At 35.4% G+C, this 23350-nt stretch overlaps 1 protein-coding gene across 7 annotated transcripts in view; it reads right to left on the reverse strand.

Annotated features, from left to right (window-relative positions):
- The window catches only part of ADGRB3 (adhesion G protein-coupled receptor B3), a 458941-nt gene that overhangs the window by 15779 nt on the left and 419812 nt on the right, over positions 1-23350 (reverse strand). For 6 of the 7 annotated variants that reach the window (XM_069851423.1, XM_069851419.1, XM_069851420.1 and 3 more), the window contains 7 exons: positions 21403-21469; positions 19145-19230; positions 15640-15738; positions 15134-15305; positions 9219-9314; positions 7802-7841; positions 5471-6114 (listed from right to left, as the gene is read on the reverse strand). In XM_069851423.1, coding sequence (XP_069707524.1) covers positions 5471-6114; positions 7802-7841; positions 9219-9314; positions 15134-15305; positions 15640-15738; positions 19145-19230; positions 21403-21469 — 1204 coding nt within the window. The remainder of the gene's footprint in view (positions 1-5470; positions 6115-7801; positions 7842-9218; positions 9315-15133; positions 15306-15639; positions 15739-19144; positions 19231-21402; positions 21470-23350) is intronic. The other variant, XM_069851421.1, reaches the window with a different exon arrangement.

Raw genomic sequence — 23350 nt, forward strand, 5'->3', positions numbered from 1 at the left:
TGCCTCATTTTCCATCACTTTATTGACAAGATTGACTGTTTTCACTGCATATTTCTTCTCTCCTTTTGTGTTCACTCTTTTTATTTTTTATCTTAGACCTTGCTCCTTCTCTAATGCTTTTATTTCATTCTTCCAAACACTTCCATTTTAAGCTGCTTCTCCATTTCTGCCATCTTTCTTTTCATTCTTTTTTTTTTTTTTTTTGGCATGTCTGTGTCTCTTTTCTCTCCTCTTTATCTAGACGTTCACTTTTTCTTTACTGTATCCTTTTATTTTCTGAGCTGTAACAGTTTTTTCCTCCCAAAGTCCCACATCAGTGATTTGGCCAAGGAATTCCGGAGATGACTTTTCTTTGAGTGTATTAAGAGCTCTCATGAATGAATACAGAAGGATTATTTTGGCCACACAATCAACCTCCCATCTAAGCACTTTATGTCTTTCTCCACATAAAGATCTCATAGCAGAAGCTGAGAGAGAAAAATAAAAAAGGAAGATGAGAGGCTGAAAAGAGAATTCCAGTCCCTTACATGCCAAACATTTTGCGAAGTGCTTTTCTTCCTGTTCTTATAAAGCAGAAGCTCTTTTTTTTCCCCCCTTTAATACATGTTTCTGTTGCCTTCCTTGCATGTCCTTCCTCTTAGAATAGTTAAGTATTTGCGTTCCTTTAGGTCTTTCCCATTGCTGCTCACACTACGCTAACCACAGTTCCCTTGAAAGAACCCGTAATTCTTATACAAAGGCAATAATGCAAGCCTCTTCACAGTCGAGAAGCTTGTATCTACTCCCTTTTGTATTATTTTTGCACAATAAAAAGAAAAGACTTACTTATCCTGGAGATATGTTGCACAGATCAACTTCTTCCACTGCATTTAAACCACATAATCTTTCCTTGCATCTAAGTGGCTGGGAATGTGCTACTTCATTTCAAAATAAATTCATTTTAATGACCACACCACTCTGAGTGTACATTTGCAAAACAAAAAAACATTCCAAAAGAGTGTTTCGAGAGTGCTTTCTTCATTAAAATCAAAACACTTTGAACTGAAGGAGCACACTCCAAGCCACTTTGATGCCAAGGTAGCCAAGCCAGTTTTAATCCATCCATGTAAAGGATGTGCAAGAGATTAGCCAGATGTTCAATTACCCCTCCTAAGAAGCTCCATGATGTACTAATATACCTGCCTGTGCCTATAATCGCATGAGTACTGTTTTGTACATATATAAAAAAAAAATCATTGACTTGCACATTGGGAATCTGCAGATCCTTAAATTTATACTTATCTGGGCAACACTTGTATGTAAATATTATGGCATTTTCAGTCTATGTTTTGAAAATTGAAATTCTTCTGTATATAATAATAAAGCATTTTATTGTTCCTAATGCAGCATTTTCTTGAGAAAAAAATACATAGATTTGTGACATGCTGTAGGATTCATCTGGCTAAATTTAAGATATCAACATTTTTGATGTTTATGGCTGAACTAGTCATTCCAGCTTCCTCTGTGGCACCTGAAGAGAGACACCTGCACTGAGAGTATGCTATTCAGTTCATCCTGGAGCAGATGTCTAAAAATGGCCTAAAAATGCCTATTTCTCTCCACTGACTTTAAAAGGAAGCCAAAAGTGAAAAGCTCTTTTTCCATATTAGAAGGTGAATGCCTACATTTAGATATCTAACGGTAGGCATGATGGATCCTCCCTGCAAAATTAGAAGGCAGAACATATGTCTTTGTGCTGATACTATAGCTGTGTTCCAAAATGTCCATCTCCAATGATCACAGTGAGTACAAAGTCTAAATAAAAAAGAACATGAGAAAGACCTGATGTTTCAGCCTTCACTTTTAATAGCTTTGCGATTTTGGCTATATGCTTGTTTCTATATGCACTTCTAGATTATTTGAATAGACACATGCTGTTCTAAGGGCTGATCATCTCTTGGGATGCACAGAATACAGAAAATAATTGATCTTATGAACTTAGGAGGGTAAAGATATTAATAAAAAACTATTTTTTCCAAATGTACTGAATTCTTTGCATAATAATGCATATGTTTCTTCAAACTGCTTCCTTGAAATACCATACTCCAGTGTTTCAATAGTAAGATGGAAATGAAATTTAAAAGAAATAATTTTATTTTAGAATCTGAAAATTCTTAAGATTTTATATTTTCCAAAGCATACTCTAATTCTTCTGCTTCAATTTGATGCCAACAAAAACTAACATCTACAATAAAGAGTGGAAAAATTAGAACTATTTTAGGTATGTCAGTTTTTCACTGGGTGTCCAGTTGCCGTTACACCTGCAGTAATTTTGTGGCTTGAGGTGCTTGTGGGTTAATAATTATGCTTCTAAAATCACAAGCTGGGTTCATCTTGGCTGAAAATATACCACATGATAACTAAAGGCATTCTGATAAGACGATAAATTCTCTAACTGCTGAGTAAGCTAGTCCCATTATTATGTTCTTAATAATTACAGACCTCAAATTTAAAAAAAAAAAAAGGAAGACTTGTGTTTTGTGTTGACACACAGCTGCCTAAGTGCATTTTACTTACATGGTATTTTATAATCAGTGTATAATTACATGATAAAAATAACAGTAGTATGCTAATAGCAGAGAAAGCACCTGGAAATATAAAGTGGAAAACAGTGGAGGAACCCAGCTTCCTGGACTACACAGATGAAATAACAGGACACCCTCCCCACCTGTCTTGGGACACCTTTGCTCCTTCAGATAAATGAAAGGGAAACTTCCCCCCATAGAAAAAAAAAATCCACGTGCTTTTCTGTTGGACTTTATGTGGGACAGTAGTATGAGCCAACAGGAGGGGGAACCTTCCTACTGCTCCAATTAGTTTCCTTTAGAGATGGTCTAGACATGCTCTATCTGGGAAAACATGGGCAGAATGATCTTAAATGTTGTGCTGTAGGTTTTGCTGCTCCATAGTGTCTGGCAAAGCCTTGTCTTCAAAGACCTTGAAAGATCTGGCTGGATCTGCTTATCTGAATCTGCTTGAGACTCTACTTTTCAACTATGTACTAATTTTTTCATGTTCCAATCTTCAATTTATTGTAGCATATCCTTATCAAAAGATGAAACAATTGTACATAATCCAGTAGTGTTGAGAACCACAAAGGCAGACACAAAAGCCAGTTCCTTTCCTGGGTGTGGTTAGGTTTAATAATCATAAAATCATAGGATCATAGAATCATAGAATAGTTAGGATTAGAAGGGACCTTAAAGCTAGTTCCAACCCCCTGCCGTGGGCAGATACATCCCACTAGACCAGGCTGCCCAAGGCCCCATCCAACCTGGCCTTGAACACCTTCAGGGATGGGACATCCACAACTTCCCTGGGCAACCAGGAAATAATGTAGCAGTTTACAGAGTTCAGGAACAAAACACAGCTTTCTAAAGCTAATATGTTCACCAATTTAGAAGAGACTAAATATTTACTGCCATGTTTTATTATTTTTGACTATAACTTTTCGCTACATACTTAGTAGTCTCTTCTGAGCATAAAAATGGTACAAAATCGTGATTCAGAATCGATATCTATATCCCATCTTAGAGGTAAGCTTAAAATATGATACAAATACTGTTAAAAGAATTTACTCTAAAGGAGCAATACATTATACTCATAGATATTCAGGCTAATTTTCAGAAGTGGCTTTTGGAATGGGAATACTGTGTAAGATAAAGTAATTATTGTCCCAGATTTTACAACTTAACTAAGGTCTTTTTTTAGGTCTCCTAGATGGCCTTTATCACCAATTGAAAAGAAGAGGCACCACCAGAGAGCAATTTAGACCTCAGGCGGAGTGGATAGTATGGTGACAAGTACATCTATTTTCTCAAAGAATTGTGAACTGTCCCTAGATATCTCACCCATATGTCTAATATTAACTGGGCTGGATTTGAGTCTCTATATTTGATGAAAAGTATCTGAAAGGCAGTATTGTAGGTAGTTAGGAGAAGGTACTACTGGAGTGTGACTTTAGCTATCCTGTTTCTGGGGTTGCATTAAATTGGAGAAGAACCTCAATGCACCACATAGGATCAATCAAGTAATACACCAGAGCTGAGGGCAGCAACTTCTTTAACGATGCAAATGAAAGAGTCTGTCTGTCTGGGCATTAAGTGGGTAAACACTTACGCAATCTTTTAGAAATATGTTTGAAAATTTGTCCCAAGATTATACATATTAACTTTCACAACAAACGAAAAGTGGACACTGTGATTACTTGCAAAGCCCCACACTTAATTTTTCAATCTTTTTTTTTTTCAGTTAAATTATGTTTTGCAAAAACTTGTGATAGTACACACACAATATAAACAGCAAGGGAAATATTTCACTTTCAAAGCTTGTAAAGGCATCTCTTGAAAATGAATTAAGTTCTGTTCTTTGGCCCAAACTCTCCAGTCAATACGCACATAAAACTTCAAATCTGTTTTAAAATAAATATCTCCTACTCTAACAACTGAAAATTCAGATACAGTTATTGCTTCCCTACACAGACGGGTCCAACCATTTTAGAGTAATAGTTAATGGCTACAAGTTTACACATGCAGTAGAATTTTTTTTCATCTGTAACTTCCTTCAGAAAATAAGTGAGTACCATTTTTTTCTCATTTGTCTTTTTCTTTCACACCAGATACTGCATTTCATTACATTTGAATGCTGCTGAAATGTATTTCCAGTTCATAAGGAGGCTGAAGTACGAAATTAACTTAATAGGTATGGTAGTATTTGATAAAAGGTCTTAAAAAATGGTGTAAAGAGTTTTCACTTTTACAATGTTTAAATCCCACAGACACATTGTAGTAATGAAGTCAATCACTTTCAAAGGCTTTTCAATCCCCTCTTGCAATCTGACTAGGAGATAGGATACTCCATGTGAAGTCTACCTGTATCTACTGCACGTAACAGTTATAACAATGCCTGCACACACATGCAAACAGAACTAAATCAGTAAACGGTGAACTATTAGACAGAAGAATCTAAGATTTACACTAATGAGAGCAGAATCAGACATATAATCATACCTATCATACCTGAGACAGATATGATTGTCAGCAATAAAAATGGCAAATATTTCCAACTGCATGTGCTTGCAGGTATGGCCAATGATTACCATTTGTATATTGCACTAATGTTTTTTCTTCTCACAGCAACACAGTATTTTCCAGTAGACTTCACCTGGTAGGTCATGAAATTCTTTGCAGTCCTGTGGAATGTTAAATCTCCAGAAATATGGTTTCCTATAGACCAGCACTGAAACTTTTATCTTGTTTTCTAGGTATTAACACTACTGATATAAGAGAAATATGCATCACAGTGTATGATCCCAAACAATAATTCATACTGAATTAAAACATTAGCTTCACCCCTTGGCCAAAGACACAATTTATTGTCTTATCATATAATAAGAACAACAGAGCATGCAATTTGTTTATGCACCACTGACCTCTAAAGAGCTCATTGATATTGTGGATCCAGTTTCACTTCTTGATAATCCTGCATTGTCATCCAGCTCGGAGGCAATGAAATTCTTCACTGCTGTACGGGGCTCAAATGGCAAACTCTGCATATGTTCTTGGGTGGGAAGATGCTGGTCTAAATTGATATTAAACTGGTCCATTACAGAGGGATTCATATTGAACTCTGGATTAACTTTGTAGTGCAACAGCCTTTCATGAGGCAATGTATCCATGCCTATATTCATTTTACTCTCATCTTTCAATGATGGCTGGCTATTTACTGAGCCCCGGGGCATAACTATATAGTCACTTTCTATCATACGTTCTTGAGGATGGACTATGTCCATATCTGCCCCTCTCAAATTATCATCAGTGCATAAATACACAGTCCTCCGCAATTCACTGTTGTCTTTTTTCAAGCACTGATTGGTTAGTTCACTCATACTCATCGGCATGTGGAGACCTGTCGGTTGCTGGATGATGACTTTGGAGATTATATTTCCAGGCAGGGTAGAATAGCTCATTCCTTCAGGGTTTGGTCCTTTCTCCTCCTCTTCATCATTTAGCGAAATTCTAGAAAGCGTTCCTGTTATAGTAGCCGCTCTGCAAGGTCCAATGTCTTTATGCAGAACTGTGGGTTAGAGAACAAAATTCTTACTATGTGAAATCATATATGCCTTACATTGCTTTTTCTAGTGGCTCTATGTAGCAGCACTCCCTTTACCAGTGCATCTTCTTACCTCTTGTTCTATTCATTTAATAAAATTTATTCTTTAGATATTGTTTTGGGAAGGGATTATTTTGGAAGAGAGGTATTTTTGCTTGTTTGTTTGTTTTTAAATCGGCATCTCTTACTCATTTATATAAATTAAAAATGCTGCCTTACATAGATCTTAGCTGACATACAGCTTAAGCAAAAGCCTACCACGTGGATCTCCAGCATGGGTTTTCCAAAAAAATACACTGTGACATCTGTATTATCATTATTAACTCCACATAACCTCCTGGAAAATGCCAAACAGATAGTAAAGCAGAATCAGTTTGTCAGTCCATTTGTAATGACCTAACACAAGATTATAATTATGACCATGTGTTTCTGAGCTCCTAAATATTCCTTTTCACTGATCATTTCAAACTCTTCTCTGTTAAATACACTTTAAAATGCAAGTGACAAAACAGTAACCACATTAAGAAAAGTTTCCATTGGTATCGGAAAGATGCATTTTACTGCTTAGAAAAGGTTCTAAGGAATATAAACATGTCTCATAGAGCAATAACAATCCAGTTTTGGGGCTGGCCTAGATGTTCCTGATCAAATTTGTAGCAACATCCAGCAATTTTTTGTTGGGGTAAAATCCATGTGTAAAAGTTATTAATCCTGTCATGGAACACAAAATTCCATGTGCACTGAGGGGTGCACTCAAAAGCAAAGCATCTATTCAGTCACTATTATTGATTTTAAAATCAAATATAAATCTATAATTCAACATTCACTGTGACAGAGAAAGGATAGATAGAAGAAAAAAAAAAAGTCACCAGCTTCTGGGCTTATTCCAGGTAGGTGCAAGGGTTTTCTTGTCCCAGTTGAAAAGATTTTAATCCACACTGGTGATAGTTTGTGCAATAAAATCCAGCTTATGAACTGAGACTGTAAGATGACTTGAAGTATCTTAGGCGTTACATACACATCCCCTTTGGTAATCTGAGGGCTATGACCCATATCCCCCAGTAACATAGTTCATTGCTATGTTCCTGAGCAAACGGCTCATAAAGCATCCCACTTTCCTGCCTCTCATTTTTCCATTATGAAAATAATATTTCGCCTCTAGACAACAGCGCACAAATACCTGACTTCAGTGTGGCTGCTTCAATGTTTCCAGTCACATTTGTTATGGCATTTCAACCTGTGACCTCTTCTTAAATCTTACATCAAAAGAAACTGATTTTAAGTGTTTATCTAGTAAAGGTTTTTCATAACTGTTTTCAAAGTCCATCCCCTTTAGGATGACCCTGACAAGACTCTCCATACTGCAGAGCTATGTTGTCAAAGTTTTTTGTGTTAAGACTGATCTTCCCAAACCCACTTGCCTCTTAGCACACAATCACACCTTTGGCTGCTTCCCAACTGCTGAATCCTAGTAAAAGGCTTTTGTAAGAAAGGAAAATAAATGCATTCATACAGTGGCATTACTTTTTGTTTACAAATATGTGCTATAAAAAATTAAACCCTGATACACAAGTCTATTTCTGGTTTTCATTTCACAAGGGACTAGTACAAGACTTCTTTTGTTGGCTAAATATTCTTTCAGTGTTCTTACCTGACCGACAAGCAATGTCCACGTCCTTTTCAAAATCAGTCTGTAACAAGAAGCAATGGAACAGGACAACAATTATTAACTGAAAACTGAACCACAATACCATTTTTCCAACTAGCGCTTCCAAAACGTCCTACTTACAGAGTCATAGTCTCTTAAAAGTAGTTTCTTGTTGCTGAGAAGGTGAAGTGTATTGTTTTACAACAGCAGAGCTTTACAAAGTTTCCTAAAGTATAACTGGGTGGTTTTCAAAGTATGCTGCCTGACCAGAAAAAATAAAATAAAATAGGTGGAAGTAGAGTATATAATTTTTAATAAAACGATACAGTGTATAGCTTTTTATGTAAATGGAAGAGTAATTTCTATATCTCATCAAAGGATCATCTTTAAGGAAGATTTTCATAGTAATTTTATAAGGAGAAATATGGAAAATAGCCTACAACACAAATTACTGTGAGTCAGTGTAATCCAATCAGTCCATCCCATCTGAAACTTTATTATTTTTTACGGAGGGGTTATTTGTTATTTAACACTCTATCCTTGCTTATGATGTAATGACATAAACTTTGTGCTCCTTGAAAACAAGTATTATTTATTTCATTGGGCAAAAATGAATCGTAAGAACCAAGAATAAATTTTAACAGTTGAAAATCCAAGCACAATTTTCCCAGTCAAACAAAACTATTTATCCTGTTTGAGAATTCAAGTAATTTTAACTATGTTTTTATTTCCACAAAAAGTTTATTACATGAATAATGTTGAATAAAACTAATCTCTGTCTATCTTGTGAAGTCCAAACATTGGATTCTTTTTGAGTTATCATCTTTGAAGGGCATCTACTTGCTAAGTCTTGCATATTTTTACTGGCTGATCCTGTCCCCTTAACTGCCAATGACAAACTGTCACTGAAAGTGAAGGGACCAACATTTTGTCTTAATATACTATCTAGCAATATTAATGAATCCAAATTGGCATACTGAGCCATGCACTATCTCCTTAATTTGAGCCACTTAATTCCACCTCTAGAATCTCTAGCAGTTTCTCCTTGTCTGACTTAGTTTGAGAGGAACATTTTCAAGGCTTCATGAAGGGAAGACTCTCAAATGTATCAGTGCTTTTTACACCAAAGGTAGAAAAAGTCACAATATATTATTAGATTACATTCTCCTTCTCTTATATAAGAATCTTTTACCATAAGAACACTGGTGGAAGATACTAATTCACTATTCTTCACTGACTGACCACATCAATAGTTTAAAACTTGCTAAAAGATTTAAGCAAGCAGGTAATGATCTCAGCAGATTTACACTTAAAAATGATGTTTGTATTTCAGCTGGCCACCTTTGCCACATACAACACTAAGTTTTTCTTTTGGATAGGAACACTAACTTAATAGTTAAAGAAGAAAATAAAAGCTAACCATGATTTGAGCATGTCCGTTAGGAAAAGAACTTGAAGAATCTGCATTGATTGGATCCTGGCAATTTCTGAGTCGACATCTGAATGCATCTTGAACCTGTGGAAACAATATCTTATACTGATTCTTGTGCAATATCATACACTCTGCTCCTATTAAAGATTAAATTGAACTGTATAGAATACAATGTATGACTTTTATTTAGCATACGTTATAAATAAGAAGTAACAAATGTAAATGATTATTTCTGCCATTTCATATATTTTCTATATTTTGTGGCTGTTGCAAAGTCTGTCAGTCTATCACATCAAGACCACAGGATTGGATGCCTATGGACAGAATTAACTAATTGTAGTGATGATGTGGTATTCAAGCCAAATCTGTCTTGAGCTTTTGGGTATTTGTCTTTGCCTTCTCTATCAGTTTGGTTCAGGTCTGATTACAGGATTAATAGATACCATTGTAAAATAAAATCTTCTGCTTGATAAAAATAAGATTCTTAAAAGACAGTTCTTAACAGTTACTATAGTCCGATAAGTAGTGCTCTCCTAATTATACTTTAAGGGATATGTAAGTTTGAAACATGTTTCTGATTCCATTCACGATCTCTGTGCATCTCTTCTAGGAGTAAAACACTTCTGATGATAGGATAAATATCTTGAGTGTGAGCACAAGAGGAAAGTGGACTGTTTGCACAGTGTGGTTTCGTCAAACTAAAAAAAAAAAGGGAACTTCTCAGAAATTACAGTTTGTTATGATGATCCATAAAGTAAATTTGAAGACTTGTACCTAAAACAGAGGTATATTTGAGGAATTATCTTTTCATATGAAAGAGTATGTTTACTTTGATTTTGGACAGAATGTACATCTAAAGAAATATTATTATGCAACACTTTGGCAGAAAGATGTGGTTTGACAGAGAGGTGCATTCAAAAGAAAAATGCAGTCCTTATTTTCTGACAGTAGAATGAAAACACATATTCCTGCTTTTCACAGTAAGGATGGAAAGGCAGCTTTTGGAATTGAAAGTTTTAAAATGTGAATTTTGGTTCTCAAAATGCAAGTGTCCATATTAGTAACCTGATTGCGAGATGTGACCTAGAAAACAGGAACTTAGTTGAGTTACCTCCAAGCAAAACAATCTAGTGTCATATGAGAGTAGTCACAATGAAATACCTACAAGTATCGACTTTCTATTTATTATCTGTAGAAACTACTTCATGTCATATTCAGAATAATTAAAAGGGAGAAAATCCTATTCTACTTATGGACATTTCGTGAACAGCAAAGAGGATAATTCATTAACTACTGCTGATGAAAAGATGACCCCTTTCAATATATTGTATTCTACTGCAAGCTGTTTAAGAGTTTTCATAAAAGAGAAAATTGAATAAGAAAAAAATATTTATTTTTGTAATTAGAAAGCTTTATTTTAATGTCTGCAATTCTTAAGTGAGTAAGAGTATTCCTGAGTTCCATAACTGACTGCTGAATGTGAAGGAAGGCTAATGCAGAGCAGAAAGAAGAATGAAGCAAGGTGGAAAGGTTTGAACTTATTTCAAAACATTGAAAATCCCCTATATGGTAATGTAAAGTGTGCTTGACTTGTATTGTGACTCAGATTCTGATTTTAGGCACTACAATTGCTCTGGTTTTCCATGTGTTTGACATTAATTTCATTTGGCATCTCCCAGTTGCAAATTTAATACAAGTCTTCTCTCAATTTATCAGTGCTGAAGTCAGGTCACACTTCAGTTTTATGTTCTTGGATCAGCACTGGCACAGTGATTTGACAAAAAAAATAAAATAAAAATTCCCTCCCTGCAAAGCTTCTCCAGCTGTTCTTGAATCTCATCTCAAGACTCACGATGCTTGATCCCAAAGCACTGTCACTTCAGAACCCACTGTGGGATCCCACCCTGTGCAGTAGGTCTCATTATTTTTGGATCTCTGTGTTCATGAAGCTTTCCCAGTCAGATCTCTCCAAAGAACTCAAGAATCTCATGTCCTACTTTCACTACCTTCTATATTAAAGCGATGAATCTTGATGTTAGGATCCTCTTAAATGTGCATGTTTCTTACAGTATTTCTGAAGTGCAAGCAGCATATGATTTGAACGTGTTATCAGAATGTCAAATGTAGCTGAATCCATCATATCGGCATATGTTGCAACCTCTAGGTGTCCTTACACAAGTCAGAAACAGAAAGGTTGAAATTTCAAAATACCAGCTTATTTTTCTACACTGTTTGTCCAGACTTGTTGAGTATGTTGACTGTGCTGTCTTTACATTTTACTTTGAAATATAATCTTGTTTCCCCCCCCCGCCTTTCAACATCAAGTTACGAGAATTTCTTAGAGCCAGGCAGAGCAGGAGAGACAGATGTGATGAATGTGCAGATACCAGGGAAGTGGTTTCCTTAGCAACAGTAACCAGTTCCAAGCTTTTATAAGTTACCCTTTCCCTACTCATGTACTCTTTATTTTTCTCCTTCAATACAGAAAAGTGGGCTTCAGACACCAACGATGCATTTATCCAAATGCTCTCTAGTCAGCAGAGCACAGCAAAAGAAGAAAATACATGTGGGTTCCTGTCATCACCAGCATTAACAGGAGTTACTCTTTGTGATTCATATTAGCTTAGAGCATCTCATGTTCAAGCAGGTCACACAAACCATTTTGGTCTGATGGAGAAGCTTCAGCAGTAACCTCTCCTATCATTCTTTGTTCCGTGACACAGCTCACCATCTTCCAGTGCCTAGTTAGGTATTTAAACAGCAAGAAGAGGAAAAAAGAATAATACAAGGCTTTCTGGGCTAAAGCAATAGAACCTAAGTCTTTCTTTGCATTTTACATTCCTAATTTCCAAAATGGTGTATAAGATGTCTCATGATTACGAAGTATTATGTTTATCTTAGAAGTTAGGAAACAAAAGCATAGAAAAATTTAATGTTTTTCCAAAAGACCCTGAATTGATGGAGGTTAGAAATAGGTGCAACACACCACTTCGTCCTCTTCTAGTTGTATGTCTTACTCAGGAAATGTTCCCAGCTTCCTAATCCAACCCTTGTCAAACAAGATCTTCAGTACAGCATACTAGAGAAAGTAACAAATGCTTCCATCATTTATATTTATAGCAATACATTATAACTAAGAGGAAAAATGGGGGGTTTATGTATATAATTGTAAAAGTCTGTGTTTTTTTCTAATGTAACAGCATTAAAGGCATAGTAAAGCAGGGTTGTCCTCTTCGTTTAAATTTTATGATGATACATTCCGCCCCATATTTTTTTTCTGACAGTCAGAATTATTGTTTTGCCTGTGCTGGCAAGCTATAAATATTAGATCAATCCTATAGGCTATAACTGAGATAGCTGTCATCAAGAGTGACAAATATGTTGGCAGGGTTTCCCTGACAAGCACTGGCAGAGCAAAATGCTCTTGCAGACAACAGAAAGTAACAGACTATTCTTTCAGCTGGGACGTACCCTGTGGAGTTCAAAGACTGCATGGTGGCCATTATCTTGGCATGTACTCACCTAAGGGTTTCTGGAGACAGAAAGCTAGACTCTTTAGAGCTAGACTGAAACAGAACTTACTGGAGTTACATCTCCTTTGGTGCTGCAAGCTGGTCCATAGAAGTGCAGACCATATATATTTTTGAAACAAAAGCTGTTCCAATTGCATCAACTTTTACTTCTTTGCTGTAGAACTTCATATGCATTTTCTTTTCCCAGATGGGAAAAAATTACTTTAATTAGTTCCTCAAGTGTTTTGCCTAGTTTATAATTCAAATCCAGAGGACTAAAGAACAATATGTTCTGTCAAATAAAGTTCAAAAGCAATATGCCTAGGCTTCTTTGTCTTCCACCACCACCACTATCATCATCTTGACTGGAGATAATCTACCGATTAATTAATAACTTGTCTCTGCACATTTACTTCTGCTTAAGTTGTCATGACTGAAGAAAAACCTCTTCCCCTTTATGATAAGGGACAACCTTATCAAACCTAGGTGATTTTTGGGCCTCATTGGGGAATCTCACGAGCTTATTTTTAAAAATAATATATAGGCAGATAGATTAGGCTTAGTCATGTGAGAAGCAGGGAGCTGGATTTGGTGATCCTTATGGGTCCCTTTCAGCTCTAGATATTCTATGATTCTATGTTTCTATGAAAGATAACACTGTTTATTCCACTTTGTCTTTGAAGGTTTCATCTGCCACCTTGAGCTAAAGACATATATTTTAAAATAAAATTGGTTCCTCAGGATAGTAAGTGGGCAGTGGTATGCCCTTTCCAGGCTAAATAATTGCAATATAATTTTCATAGACCAAAAAAACAGCATGGAACTGCAGTTCTTTCTACTGAAGAATTTAAGTAAAAATAGCGATAATGTCTTACTTTTTTACTAAAAGAACATGTTAAATGATGGCTTTCAGTTCTTCAGATAAGAATATCCTTTCAGATGTAAATCATACAGGGAAAGAAAATGCGGTAGAAAGTATGGGGATAGCAAGACAGTTCTACATAAAATAGATTTGTCTTGAACATTGTTTCTTATTCTGCACATATTTTTACGCTGAACAAAAAAAATAGAAAAGAAAATGAAATAAGTTATTAAAGGAGGTAAGCCCCTTTCACTATGAAAGCTGATAAACCAACAAAATGCAAGTTTGTAACATCTAACAGCTTGAATAAAACAGGATGGATTCACCACAAAGGCAGGTGCTATTTTCTGCAAGATATTGATAAGCTTTTACCTTAAAAATTGGAAACTTAATTCTTTGATAAGCTAATAATGGATGTGATATAAAGTTCATGCAAAATGGTACGCTACTGAAAGACTGAAATAAATTCTGTCACTCATAATTCTCTTCATGAACATAGTGAGTTTCAATATTTAAAGAGTGCGAATGATGGAAGGGGAAATCACTGTATGAGATTCCTCACTCGGCGCTGACAATAAACCTTTCCTGAAACATCTTCCTGTATTTTTTCTCCTGAAGTGCTTCTGAATAACTTGCCAATCACAAGGAACTGTGCTAGACCGTGTAATTTGATTTATTGGTGTGGTAAACATCCTGCAGTTGATAAACAGCTAATGCATATGCACACCAATAGATCTGATAACTGCTCTCCAGTCCAGCTCCACCCATTCCTTTTTGATATATGGTCCCACTGCTACAGATCTGCCAGAAATGCAGTTATGTCAGTCTTAAACCTATCTCCATAAGGATGTAGTGTTAGTTAGCAGGTTAGGTAAGGTAGAGGCTGTGTCACCAGAGCGAGGTTAAGGAGCACTTGTACGATAGCTTTGACATAAGATTCCAGGGCTAGTGAATTCTGCAGTGGGTGACATTGAGCTGTGATGGGCAGGCTGGGGTACTAGATTTTCATTGGTGTTTTCAAAATCTTAATCTGTCTTCATCCTCACTGTTGCCACAGCTTAAGTATGTTACCTTATGTATGTACCTGTGCTTCTAAAACTGAAAGGGCAGGTCTTCATCAACATAACATCTATTCTCTTCCACTGGGTGGTAAAACAGAAACAATTTTGTGTTTGAATCAGTTATAGAGACTAAAAATCTATAGGTTTTGGTCTTCAGGAAAGGGTATTCATGTAAATATTTCCCTATGCTTACAATAGTGGGATACTTAAAAATAAACTGAACTTGGGATCAATCAAAATCCAGCTTTAATTAAATGGATACAGTTTTATACTGAAACGGATACTCTGCACCTGGAATTAACTGATCTTTCCCTCTCTCTTTCACCTATTCCTCCACATCTCACAATAAAATACTTTTCTCTTTCTATGAAATATATTTCCACAGAGAAAGCTGTATATAATACTAAATAGCAGTTGAATGATTAACAGAATCACAGCCCTTTAGAAAATGGGGAAGTCATTCCTCACCTCCCTTCGGAGAATACAATGGACCATGACAATAACAAAGCCTTGTAATGAATCAAATACTGCAAAAAGTATCTGAAATAATATTGATCTTTTGTCTGTCATGGCCAGAACTGCAGACATCCAAGTCAGTGCTAGAAGTGGCAACACCACACAGGAACTCCAAAGGGATGCCCTATTGAAAGAAAGAGAAAAGCAGCACTGTATTATTATAAAAAAAATACTAAAAGCTCACTATTAAAATAAAACATATTTAAGGATGACACTTTATCAAGTTAACTTGATAATCACAGAAAAGAATCTAACATTGTTGGTACTTTATGTTCAAAAGAAAATCCTGTATTCAGTTAATAAACAGTTGTAAATTTTTTGGTTTGTTTTTGTTAAAATTATTTAAAAGTGCTCAGCACTCTATACAGTGTTAGAAAACACAGTTGTCATATCAGACTATTGTCTCACATGCACTGTATAAGATTTGTAACAAGAAGATGTAAATGATCAGGACTAACATGGCATTACTGGCGGTGGTGGCTGACAAAGCTGTTGTTGAAACTACTCCACACTTGGCACATTTGAGCGTCAAACCGCTATGAGGCTCACTCATCTGACTGCAAACAAACAGAACACCCACAAAAAGAACAAAATATTGAATTGTCACCAAAAAACGTTGCTACTGAAATTTAGCTTTTAAATATGACGTCATGCAGAGAAAAGTAAATAGACTTATTCAGGATGAATGCTGTACGTTGTTGCAAACCCGTACTTTGTACTTTACACTACTGTTAGCTTTAAATGTTAATGCTAATGGGGCTTCATTTCATGCAGACTCTGTTTCTTCCATTTAAGCTAAAAAAGGCCCCAAATGTCCAGTGATAAAAACTGCTCAGTACACTGAAGTAAACATAAGCACGTGCTAGAATAGACACACAAAGTGAAATCCCTCTATTCAGACCTGTTAAAAGGCTTTTGTATCCAAATGTGCTTGAGAAAGAGTGTAAGATACTTAAAGGAGGAGCATGAAGTATGTGTAATTACAGAGCATTGATAGGGAAAGAAACCTGCAAAATGTATTCAAGCATCAAATCAGTATGGGTGTACTGTATAGTCAGATTTGTACTAGTGATCTGAATGGCCCACCAACATCTGGAATCGTTTTATTCATACCATACGACGGTCTGAATACAGGGCTTGAAATGTATGGAATCTGATGAAATAAATATCAATTGGTACTAAAAAATGGGTGACCTGTTTTGCATTTTAATAAAACACAGTACACAAGCATTAAGCTTAAAGCATTTTATATGGACAATTGTACCTCAGCACCTGTCAGAAGAGTTAAAGCATAAAATCTGAAATTTAGATTTTCTTTACATACAGCATGCATTCAAATTCCTTAGTCAATTAAAAAAAAAAAAGACGTTTGCTATTCCTGCTCTTTCTGTTACCCGAACCAGTAATAACCATAGCTGACTTAGATGCAAAAGGAAGGCTGCTTTACCTATTCCTGGCTAGAAAGTGGTCAACATGGTGAATACAGGTAACACTTCATTTTTTTTTCCAAATTATTTCAACCAATGAAACTCTTTTTTTTATTGCCAAACCCAGCATTCACAAGATTTTTAACACATTGTCCCAAACAACATTGAACTTCCAGTGGTTTCCATTTTGATAACCAGACGTTGACTTTCTGTATAAGTAGTGCAGTATATTTTCCATAAAAAAACAGTGAGAACAATTACCTTGTATAAAGTTATCATGGGGTGTGAAAAGAGCTCAGTGAATTTGCATTCAGTTTATAACAATTAAAGATCTGTGCTAGTGAATGAACTAGAAAAATTCCTTGGATAAGCCTGAACTAAGCTTGGAAAAATACTTCCTGTCTTTCCTTGGCAATACTTCAATGTTATAAGAATGGATTATTCTCTTTGTCTCTATAGACTCATTCAAGATCTTGCAAGTGATAGAACTTCATGTCTGTGTAGACCGAATATAATCTTTCTGGCTTGCTGTATATTTGTGCTACCCCTTATGCCAGGGAAATGTTTGATATCCATCAAGACACTTGTCGATTCTCCATATGCTTAATTAAGTGGGAAAAAAACATATGGAGTTAACATATTTGACATATTCTCTGCTTTAGATCCTACATAAATGATTTCTACAGCTAAATGTTTCACTAAACTTTTAAGAGGTTTAAGTCCAAAGTTCGCTGGAAAGAATGAAGTTGCCTTCTCGAGCATGGCTGGCAAGAGATATTGAAGAAATTAGTGACAATCCCCTTTCTACTGGAGGTCAAATCTGGATCAGATTCGATGCCCCAAAAAACAACCCAAGACTCTTCATCTGCCAACTAGTATCAAGGCATGCTGCTGCCAAGCCACCATATCATACTGTCACATAAAGCAAGATTGTTTCTCGATTAGGGCATCTACCTGCCTTCCCAGAACAGCTGGATTGTTTCTGACAGAATAATTTCTAGTTCTTTATCCACCTATTTTGAAATAAAATAACTCTCTACGAAGTTGCACACTGTTAGAAAGCTAGGTTTTTTTTTATCAAGAAAGTACACTATAAACAAATAGATTTCTATAGCCAGCGATTAAGTAGCTGAAAACAAAAGTTAAGCCATTTGTCCCTGGTGACTGGAAGTGAAACCTGTGGCTGCTTCAGCTCCTCACTGGAATGAAAGCAGATGTGAATTTGAATTTGTGATAAGTTATTACTACTGTCGAAGTAATTTGTGTAGTTTTGTAGTTTTCTAGATTCCATCAATGTTATTGCATGTTAAGAATGTTGATGGAGCAATGCAGACAAAAGGAAGGATAAGAACTTAATACGTTCTAATAAAAAAAGAATAAAAGAGAAGAAACAAAATAAAAGTTTTTGGTACATGTTTGTCAGACTAATGGTGAAAGAGCTGAAAACCATAAAGATCTAATTGAATTAATATTAAATGCAAATTACACCAACTGAATTATTTATAATTTTCTAATCTAATCAATGAATTGAACTTACTAGGAGTGCTACTGTGAGTGAAATAGCAAAATGATTGAAAGTGAAGCTGTAATAAATTTACCCGTAACACTAATACACAGTAAAGTAAGGATACCATTACTTATCATGGCTAGAAATGCAGATATTGGTGGTGATAACTACAAGCTTGCTCAAAATACAGGAGTAGATCATGTAGTTGTAAAAAACAATTATATGAAGTTTAAGTATACTTTCATAAGCATTGGGATGATGATGATGCACTTGTGAAATATTTTTCTCCAATATGGAATAAGTCCAGTTTTTCTGCTGCAGTACTTCAAAGCATTGTCATCCACTGAAAAACAATTTCTGATACCACCACTGTCATAATCGTTTCTTCTCATAATAACAAATGGCATTTGCATGTAAATACAAGTAATCACTAAAAAAGAATTTCCATTTATCTTTTTCCTTTTTTTTCTTTTAAAATGTATTTAATGTATTGTATTTTGAAATCCTGTTGCACTAATTTAGACAATACATCTATCTACATATGGATATAAGAACAAAGGCAAATTCTTCACAGAGTCAAGATGGCAGAATACGATTGATCTCATTAAGGCATATATTGCTGTAAAATATATTTTATAACAGTTTACACTAATGAGTAACATTTCCCACCATAATAACTAAAGTTGACAGCCAGACAAAAATAATCGTTTCTTTTAGTTCACACAGTTCATAAAGCTGTTTTCTGGAGTGCAACAATTTTCTGTGTGACATTCTAGTGAAACCTCTGTTCAGATTTGTTTAATCCTCATTATTATTAACTTAATACTGTTGTACTTGTGTTTTATTATGTGTACTTTGTTTAGTTGCATTCCCTCAGGGTAATGCAACAGCAGCTTTTGAGATGGATGGAATCTGTTAGACACACTGTTAAACTGATATAAAAGGTCAAAGCACAATCAAAAGAACTTTTTGTGAATATCTGTAATTGAAAATTGGTGATACAATTTTAATAACCCAATTGTTGCTTACCCCGCTCTGTGTTTGAGCTTTTTATCTAGGATTCCATCTCTGGAAACAAGTTTATTAAATACCAAAATGCCAATCACCATGTTGACCTGTTGAACAGAAAACAAATAGTTGATTTTTTGGTGCTTGAAAGAAAATACTTTGTCCTGTTACTTCAGAAAAATGCTTTTACAGGTCTGAAAAATGCCTCTAGTTGCATTTCTGTGTATTTCATTAGAAATTGTGCAAAACTGTCCCAGAGCACACCAAAAGCGTGCATTCTCCATGTACACACACTACCAGAGGCTCATTTCTGAAATTTGAATTATGCCTAGTATCAAGTTATATGTGTACATGTATGGTGGCCAGAAGCTTGAGTAAGCAGAGCTATAATATTTCCCCAGTTTTAATTGCAATGATACATTCTATTCCAGGAACAGCACTGCATTTGAGTTGTGGGCACAGGGAAGAGCTAGTCAGAGCACACGATGACTGTAACTCTGTTCTTTTTTAAGCATTTAAGGCCCATATGGGTGTTCCTACTTATAAAGAACCAGCCTGTGGATTTCCATATCCTCCTGCACATTAGTCATTGTCTTTGTCTTTCAGCAAAATGCCAGTCTCAAGCCTTGTTTGACTGCAGTTTCTTTTCTTTTGTAGTCGAGATGAATGCCTGTGGTAAGTCTGTTTAGTTCCATTAAAGTAAATGGTGTTATGATCACATACATGGGTTGAAGACCTAACCTAAAAAAAATTCAAGTGTTTCAGCAGTCAGATTTTGGCACTCCATGGACATACTAATGGCATTTAATGGACAACTTAATGACTGTTATTATGTATTCGTATTATTGAACTGAACTCTATGGACCTGTCTCTGCATGGCATGCAAAGAGGTAATACCAAGTTCTGAATCTATTAAATAAATGTTGCTTATTTTTTCTTAATTAGAAAAGGGTAATCCTTTTTTTCCTTTCAGACAGATTTTTCAAGACCTTTGCCAAAATATCTAATTGTTGCCAGTCTGTCCCCACAACTCTTTTCCAGCTTTTCTTATTATCACTTTATTTTCAGCATTTACATTTTTCAGCTAATGTTATATAATTCTTTTGCCTCATTCACTTAGGCTTAAGTGGCTGCATAGAACAGCTCCTTCCAGAACTACTAGCTAATGGTAGGGCAAGCTGCAACTGTGAACTTCAAACATCTCTGAACAAAGCTTGCCAATTACACAGAGAACATACAGTTCCATGTGAAAATTATGACTGGCTTTTTGTAAACATCCTTGGCTCCTCTATCATGACAGGGACTGTGCATTGTACAAAAGGATCCTGGCTTGACTCCAGGCAATGATGAGACAAACTCGAAGGGAGTAGTAAACATCCATTTCAGGAAAATCTATGTAGCTAAATGGCTGTATCTTTGATGACTGCTAAGACAGATTCCTTTGCAAGGGAAAATCAGAAATAAGCAGCGTTGATAGAGCTATTCTAGTATAAAATTGGTGGAGTGGAAAGAAGAATTAGATTCAAAATCTGTGAGGGAAAAATGCTAAACAAATTATTGTAAAAAATCCATACAGAATGCAGAGCAGGTGACTGATAGCTGATGGCACATGTAGGGTGCAATTTTTCTTACCCTAAAGCAGGCACCTGAAATACTTCTGATGGTTTGAGTCCCAAAAGTGCATATTTTGCTCCACTGACAAAGGAATATAGCTGGAAAAACTAGCTTAGATGCAGAATTCTACATTGTGGATGTCTACAATTAGGCAAAGTGAATCCTACACCTACATGCATTTCCAGAGACATCAAAGACTAATACACAAATGAGTAACATTTCCCAGATACGGTGATATTTTTCTTTGCCTGCAAAAGGAGTAGCCTTGGAGAACTTGTAGGCTCGTTCCACTCCTCAAGTTGCTTTTGCTGGCGCAGCAATATGCTGCCAAACAGCACTATCAGACTGTCACTGAACTTCACAAGGCAGTGACAATTGTGTAGATGCTACTGATAATCTCAGTGATGCCTGTAACGAGTTTTCTGTGTCATTAATCAGTGTATTAATTTTTCACAGCTTTCTGTGTGAACATGGAGAGATATATGGTATAAAGAAGCAATACAATTAAATGAATCATGCATTCAAAATACTGAAGATATGTTAAACAATACTGAGCTCAGTATTTACAGCAAAATGTAATGCTACTGTATAGCTACGCATTTATAATTTAAAAAGTACATTCTATCATTTAATGTGAAAAGAATGGAAATTATATTAATGTTTACCAAGACAACAGCAGCTGCAGGTCCAACAAAAGCATAAAGTAGCCCTCCTTCAAGAGACAGCCAACAGCTAGAAAGAACAGGAGAGAAGAACTAACACAAATTAAAAATAAGTATAACACATTGCTAAGAAAGCATTAATAATTACTACAGCATGAGATTCTTCCCATGCATGTTCAACCCTACATACAGAGATTCATATGCACATAAATAGAATTACTTTGCTGATATGATGATGTTGGAAGTTGAAAGTTATTTCCTTTAGCAGTTGTTAATGTTTCAAAAGGTTTAATGTGAATTATACATGTACTGAAATGCCTAAAATGTATTATGAGCACAGTAGAAAATAAGTTTGCAAATCTGTATTGAATCCTCTCTAACCACGTATAATGAACAGGACTTGCCAGGTAGGTATCTGGAAATATTTACAGATTACAGGGTCTGACAGTTCTATACCTAAAGCAGTGAAAGATCAAGTACTTGTAAGTTAGCATTTCAGAAAAAAATAGGTTTCTACATATCTTCTATTGTGTAATTTAGCAATTGCTATTAGAACAAGGTCTTACAGACAATATTCCCATTAAAGTAAAATCATATATGATCCAACTGTCTGTATTCTCTGGAATACTCTGTAAGCAAACTATTTAAATGCATATTTTAAAACATCTGAAATCTGTATTTTCTGTAGGTTTCTTGTAGAGTTTTTCATACTGCATCAGGGCTTTCACTGAAAACCATCAGATTTCCAACACAGGGCACTTACAGAATCAAATTATAAATATTTGATACACCATGATGCAAAGCTTGCCATATCTGCAAAAGATGAGGAGCTTCACACACTAAAGTAAACGCAGCTGTGCTATTTTCCTAGTGATTAGACATTCAAAGAACCGCATGTTTATTTCAATGCATGATCACACCTACATATAAGAAAACTCAAGTATATGCATTCAAATAATTTACTTGGATCTTGCACCCAGAAACATTCACATCAGAATCATGTATTTTCTTTATTTTCAAGTACTGTTTTTGTAATTTTGAAAACCAAGAAAATTAAATGCCAGCACATCATAATACTAATAGTCTCTTACTGCTGGAATTCTAACTGCAAAGAATAAAAGTGTTTCCTTGTAATGAAGGCTCATGAATCCTGGTACATGAGCCCAATTGCATCACTGTGCCAGTTTCTGGAATGATAAATTGATGCAAATAGCTTCACTGACAAAAGAGTCATACATGCAGGCTATTCTGCCTCAAAAAGAACCCCAATAATATTCAATTTATTTCTGTAATGTCAAAGAAAAATGCTTTCAAAATTTTCTGCTGTTTTTCCGAAAGTTAGCTTATTAATTGTAAGAGACTGAGAACATGGGCTTCTGAGAGGAAGGCATGTATTTACAGTGCATTCCCTACCAATATGAACTTTTAAACTTAGTGAAGACACCATTCTGCATAATTAAGACATGCAATTAAAATTTTCATGTTTACTGTTAATAAAAAAATTTGACATATTGTAGTTGAAACATACTTTCAGTTACCTGTGCTGAACAAAATGGTCAACAAGTTTTCTTTTAAATAAAAAAAGCTTTCTACCACAAAAATCTTTAAGATCAAGGGACAATTGTTCCCACCCTTTCCAATGCCCTGAAGTCAAAGAGCTGTTTAAATAAGCAACTTCCACTTAGAGGATGAGTTGGAAAAAATATAGAAGTTGTCCTTTTCTCTTTACACAATTTAAATTTCCAATAATCTAGATTTTCAATAGTGTGTGATGTGATTATTGCAATGTATTCGATATCTGCCAGTTGATAACTGTGAAATATGCTTTTTTTCCAGTTATTTCTGTTGAAGACTTTCTGACAACAGATTCTCAGGCACCTTCTTAAACCATAAGGACATTGTAAATGTTTAACTATTTTTTTTCCTTCCTCTCTTCATTTTCTTTGCTCTG

This window comes from Phaenicophaeus curvirostris, chromosome 2 (assembly GCF_032191515.1).
Source record: "Phaenicophaeus curvirostris isolate KB17595 chromosome 2, BPBGC_Pcur_1.0, whole genome shotgun sequence".
Taxonomy (NCBI): Eukaryota; Metazoa; Chordata; class Aves; order Cuculiformes; family Cuculidae; genus Phaenicophaeus; species Phaenicophaeus curvirostris.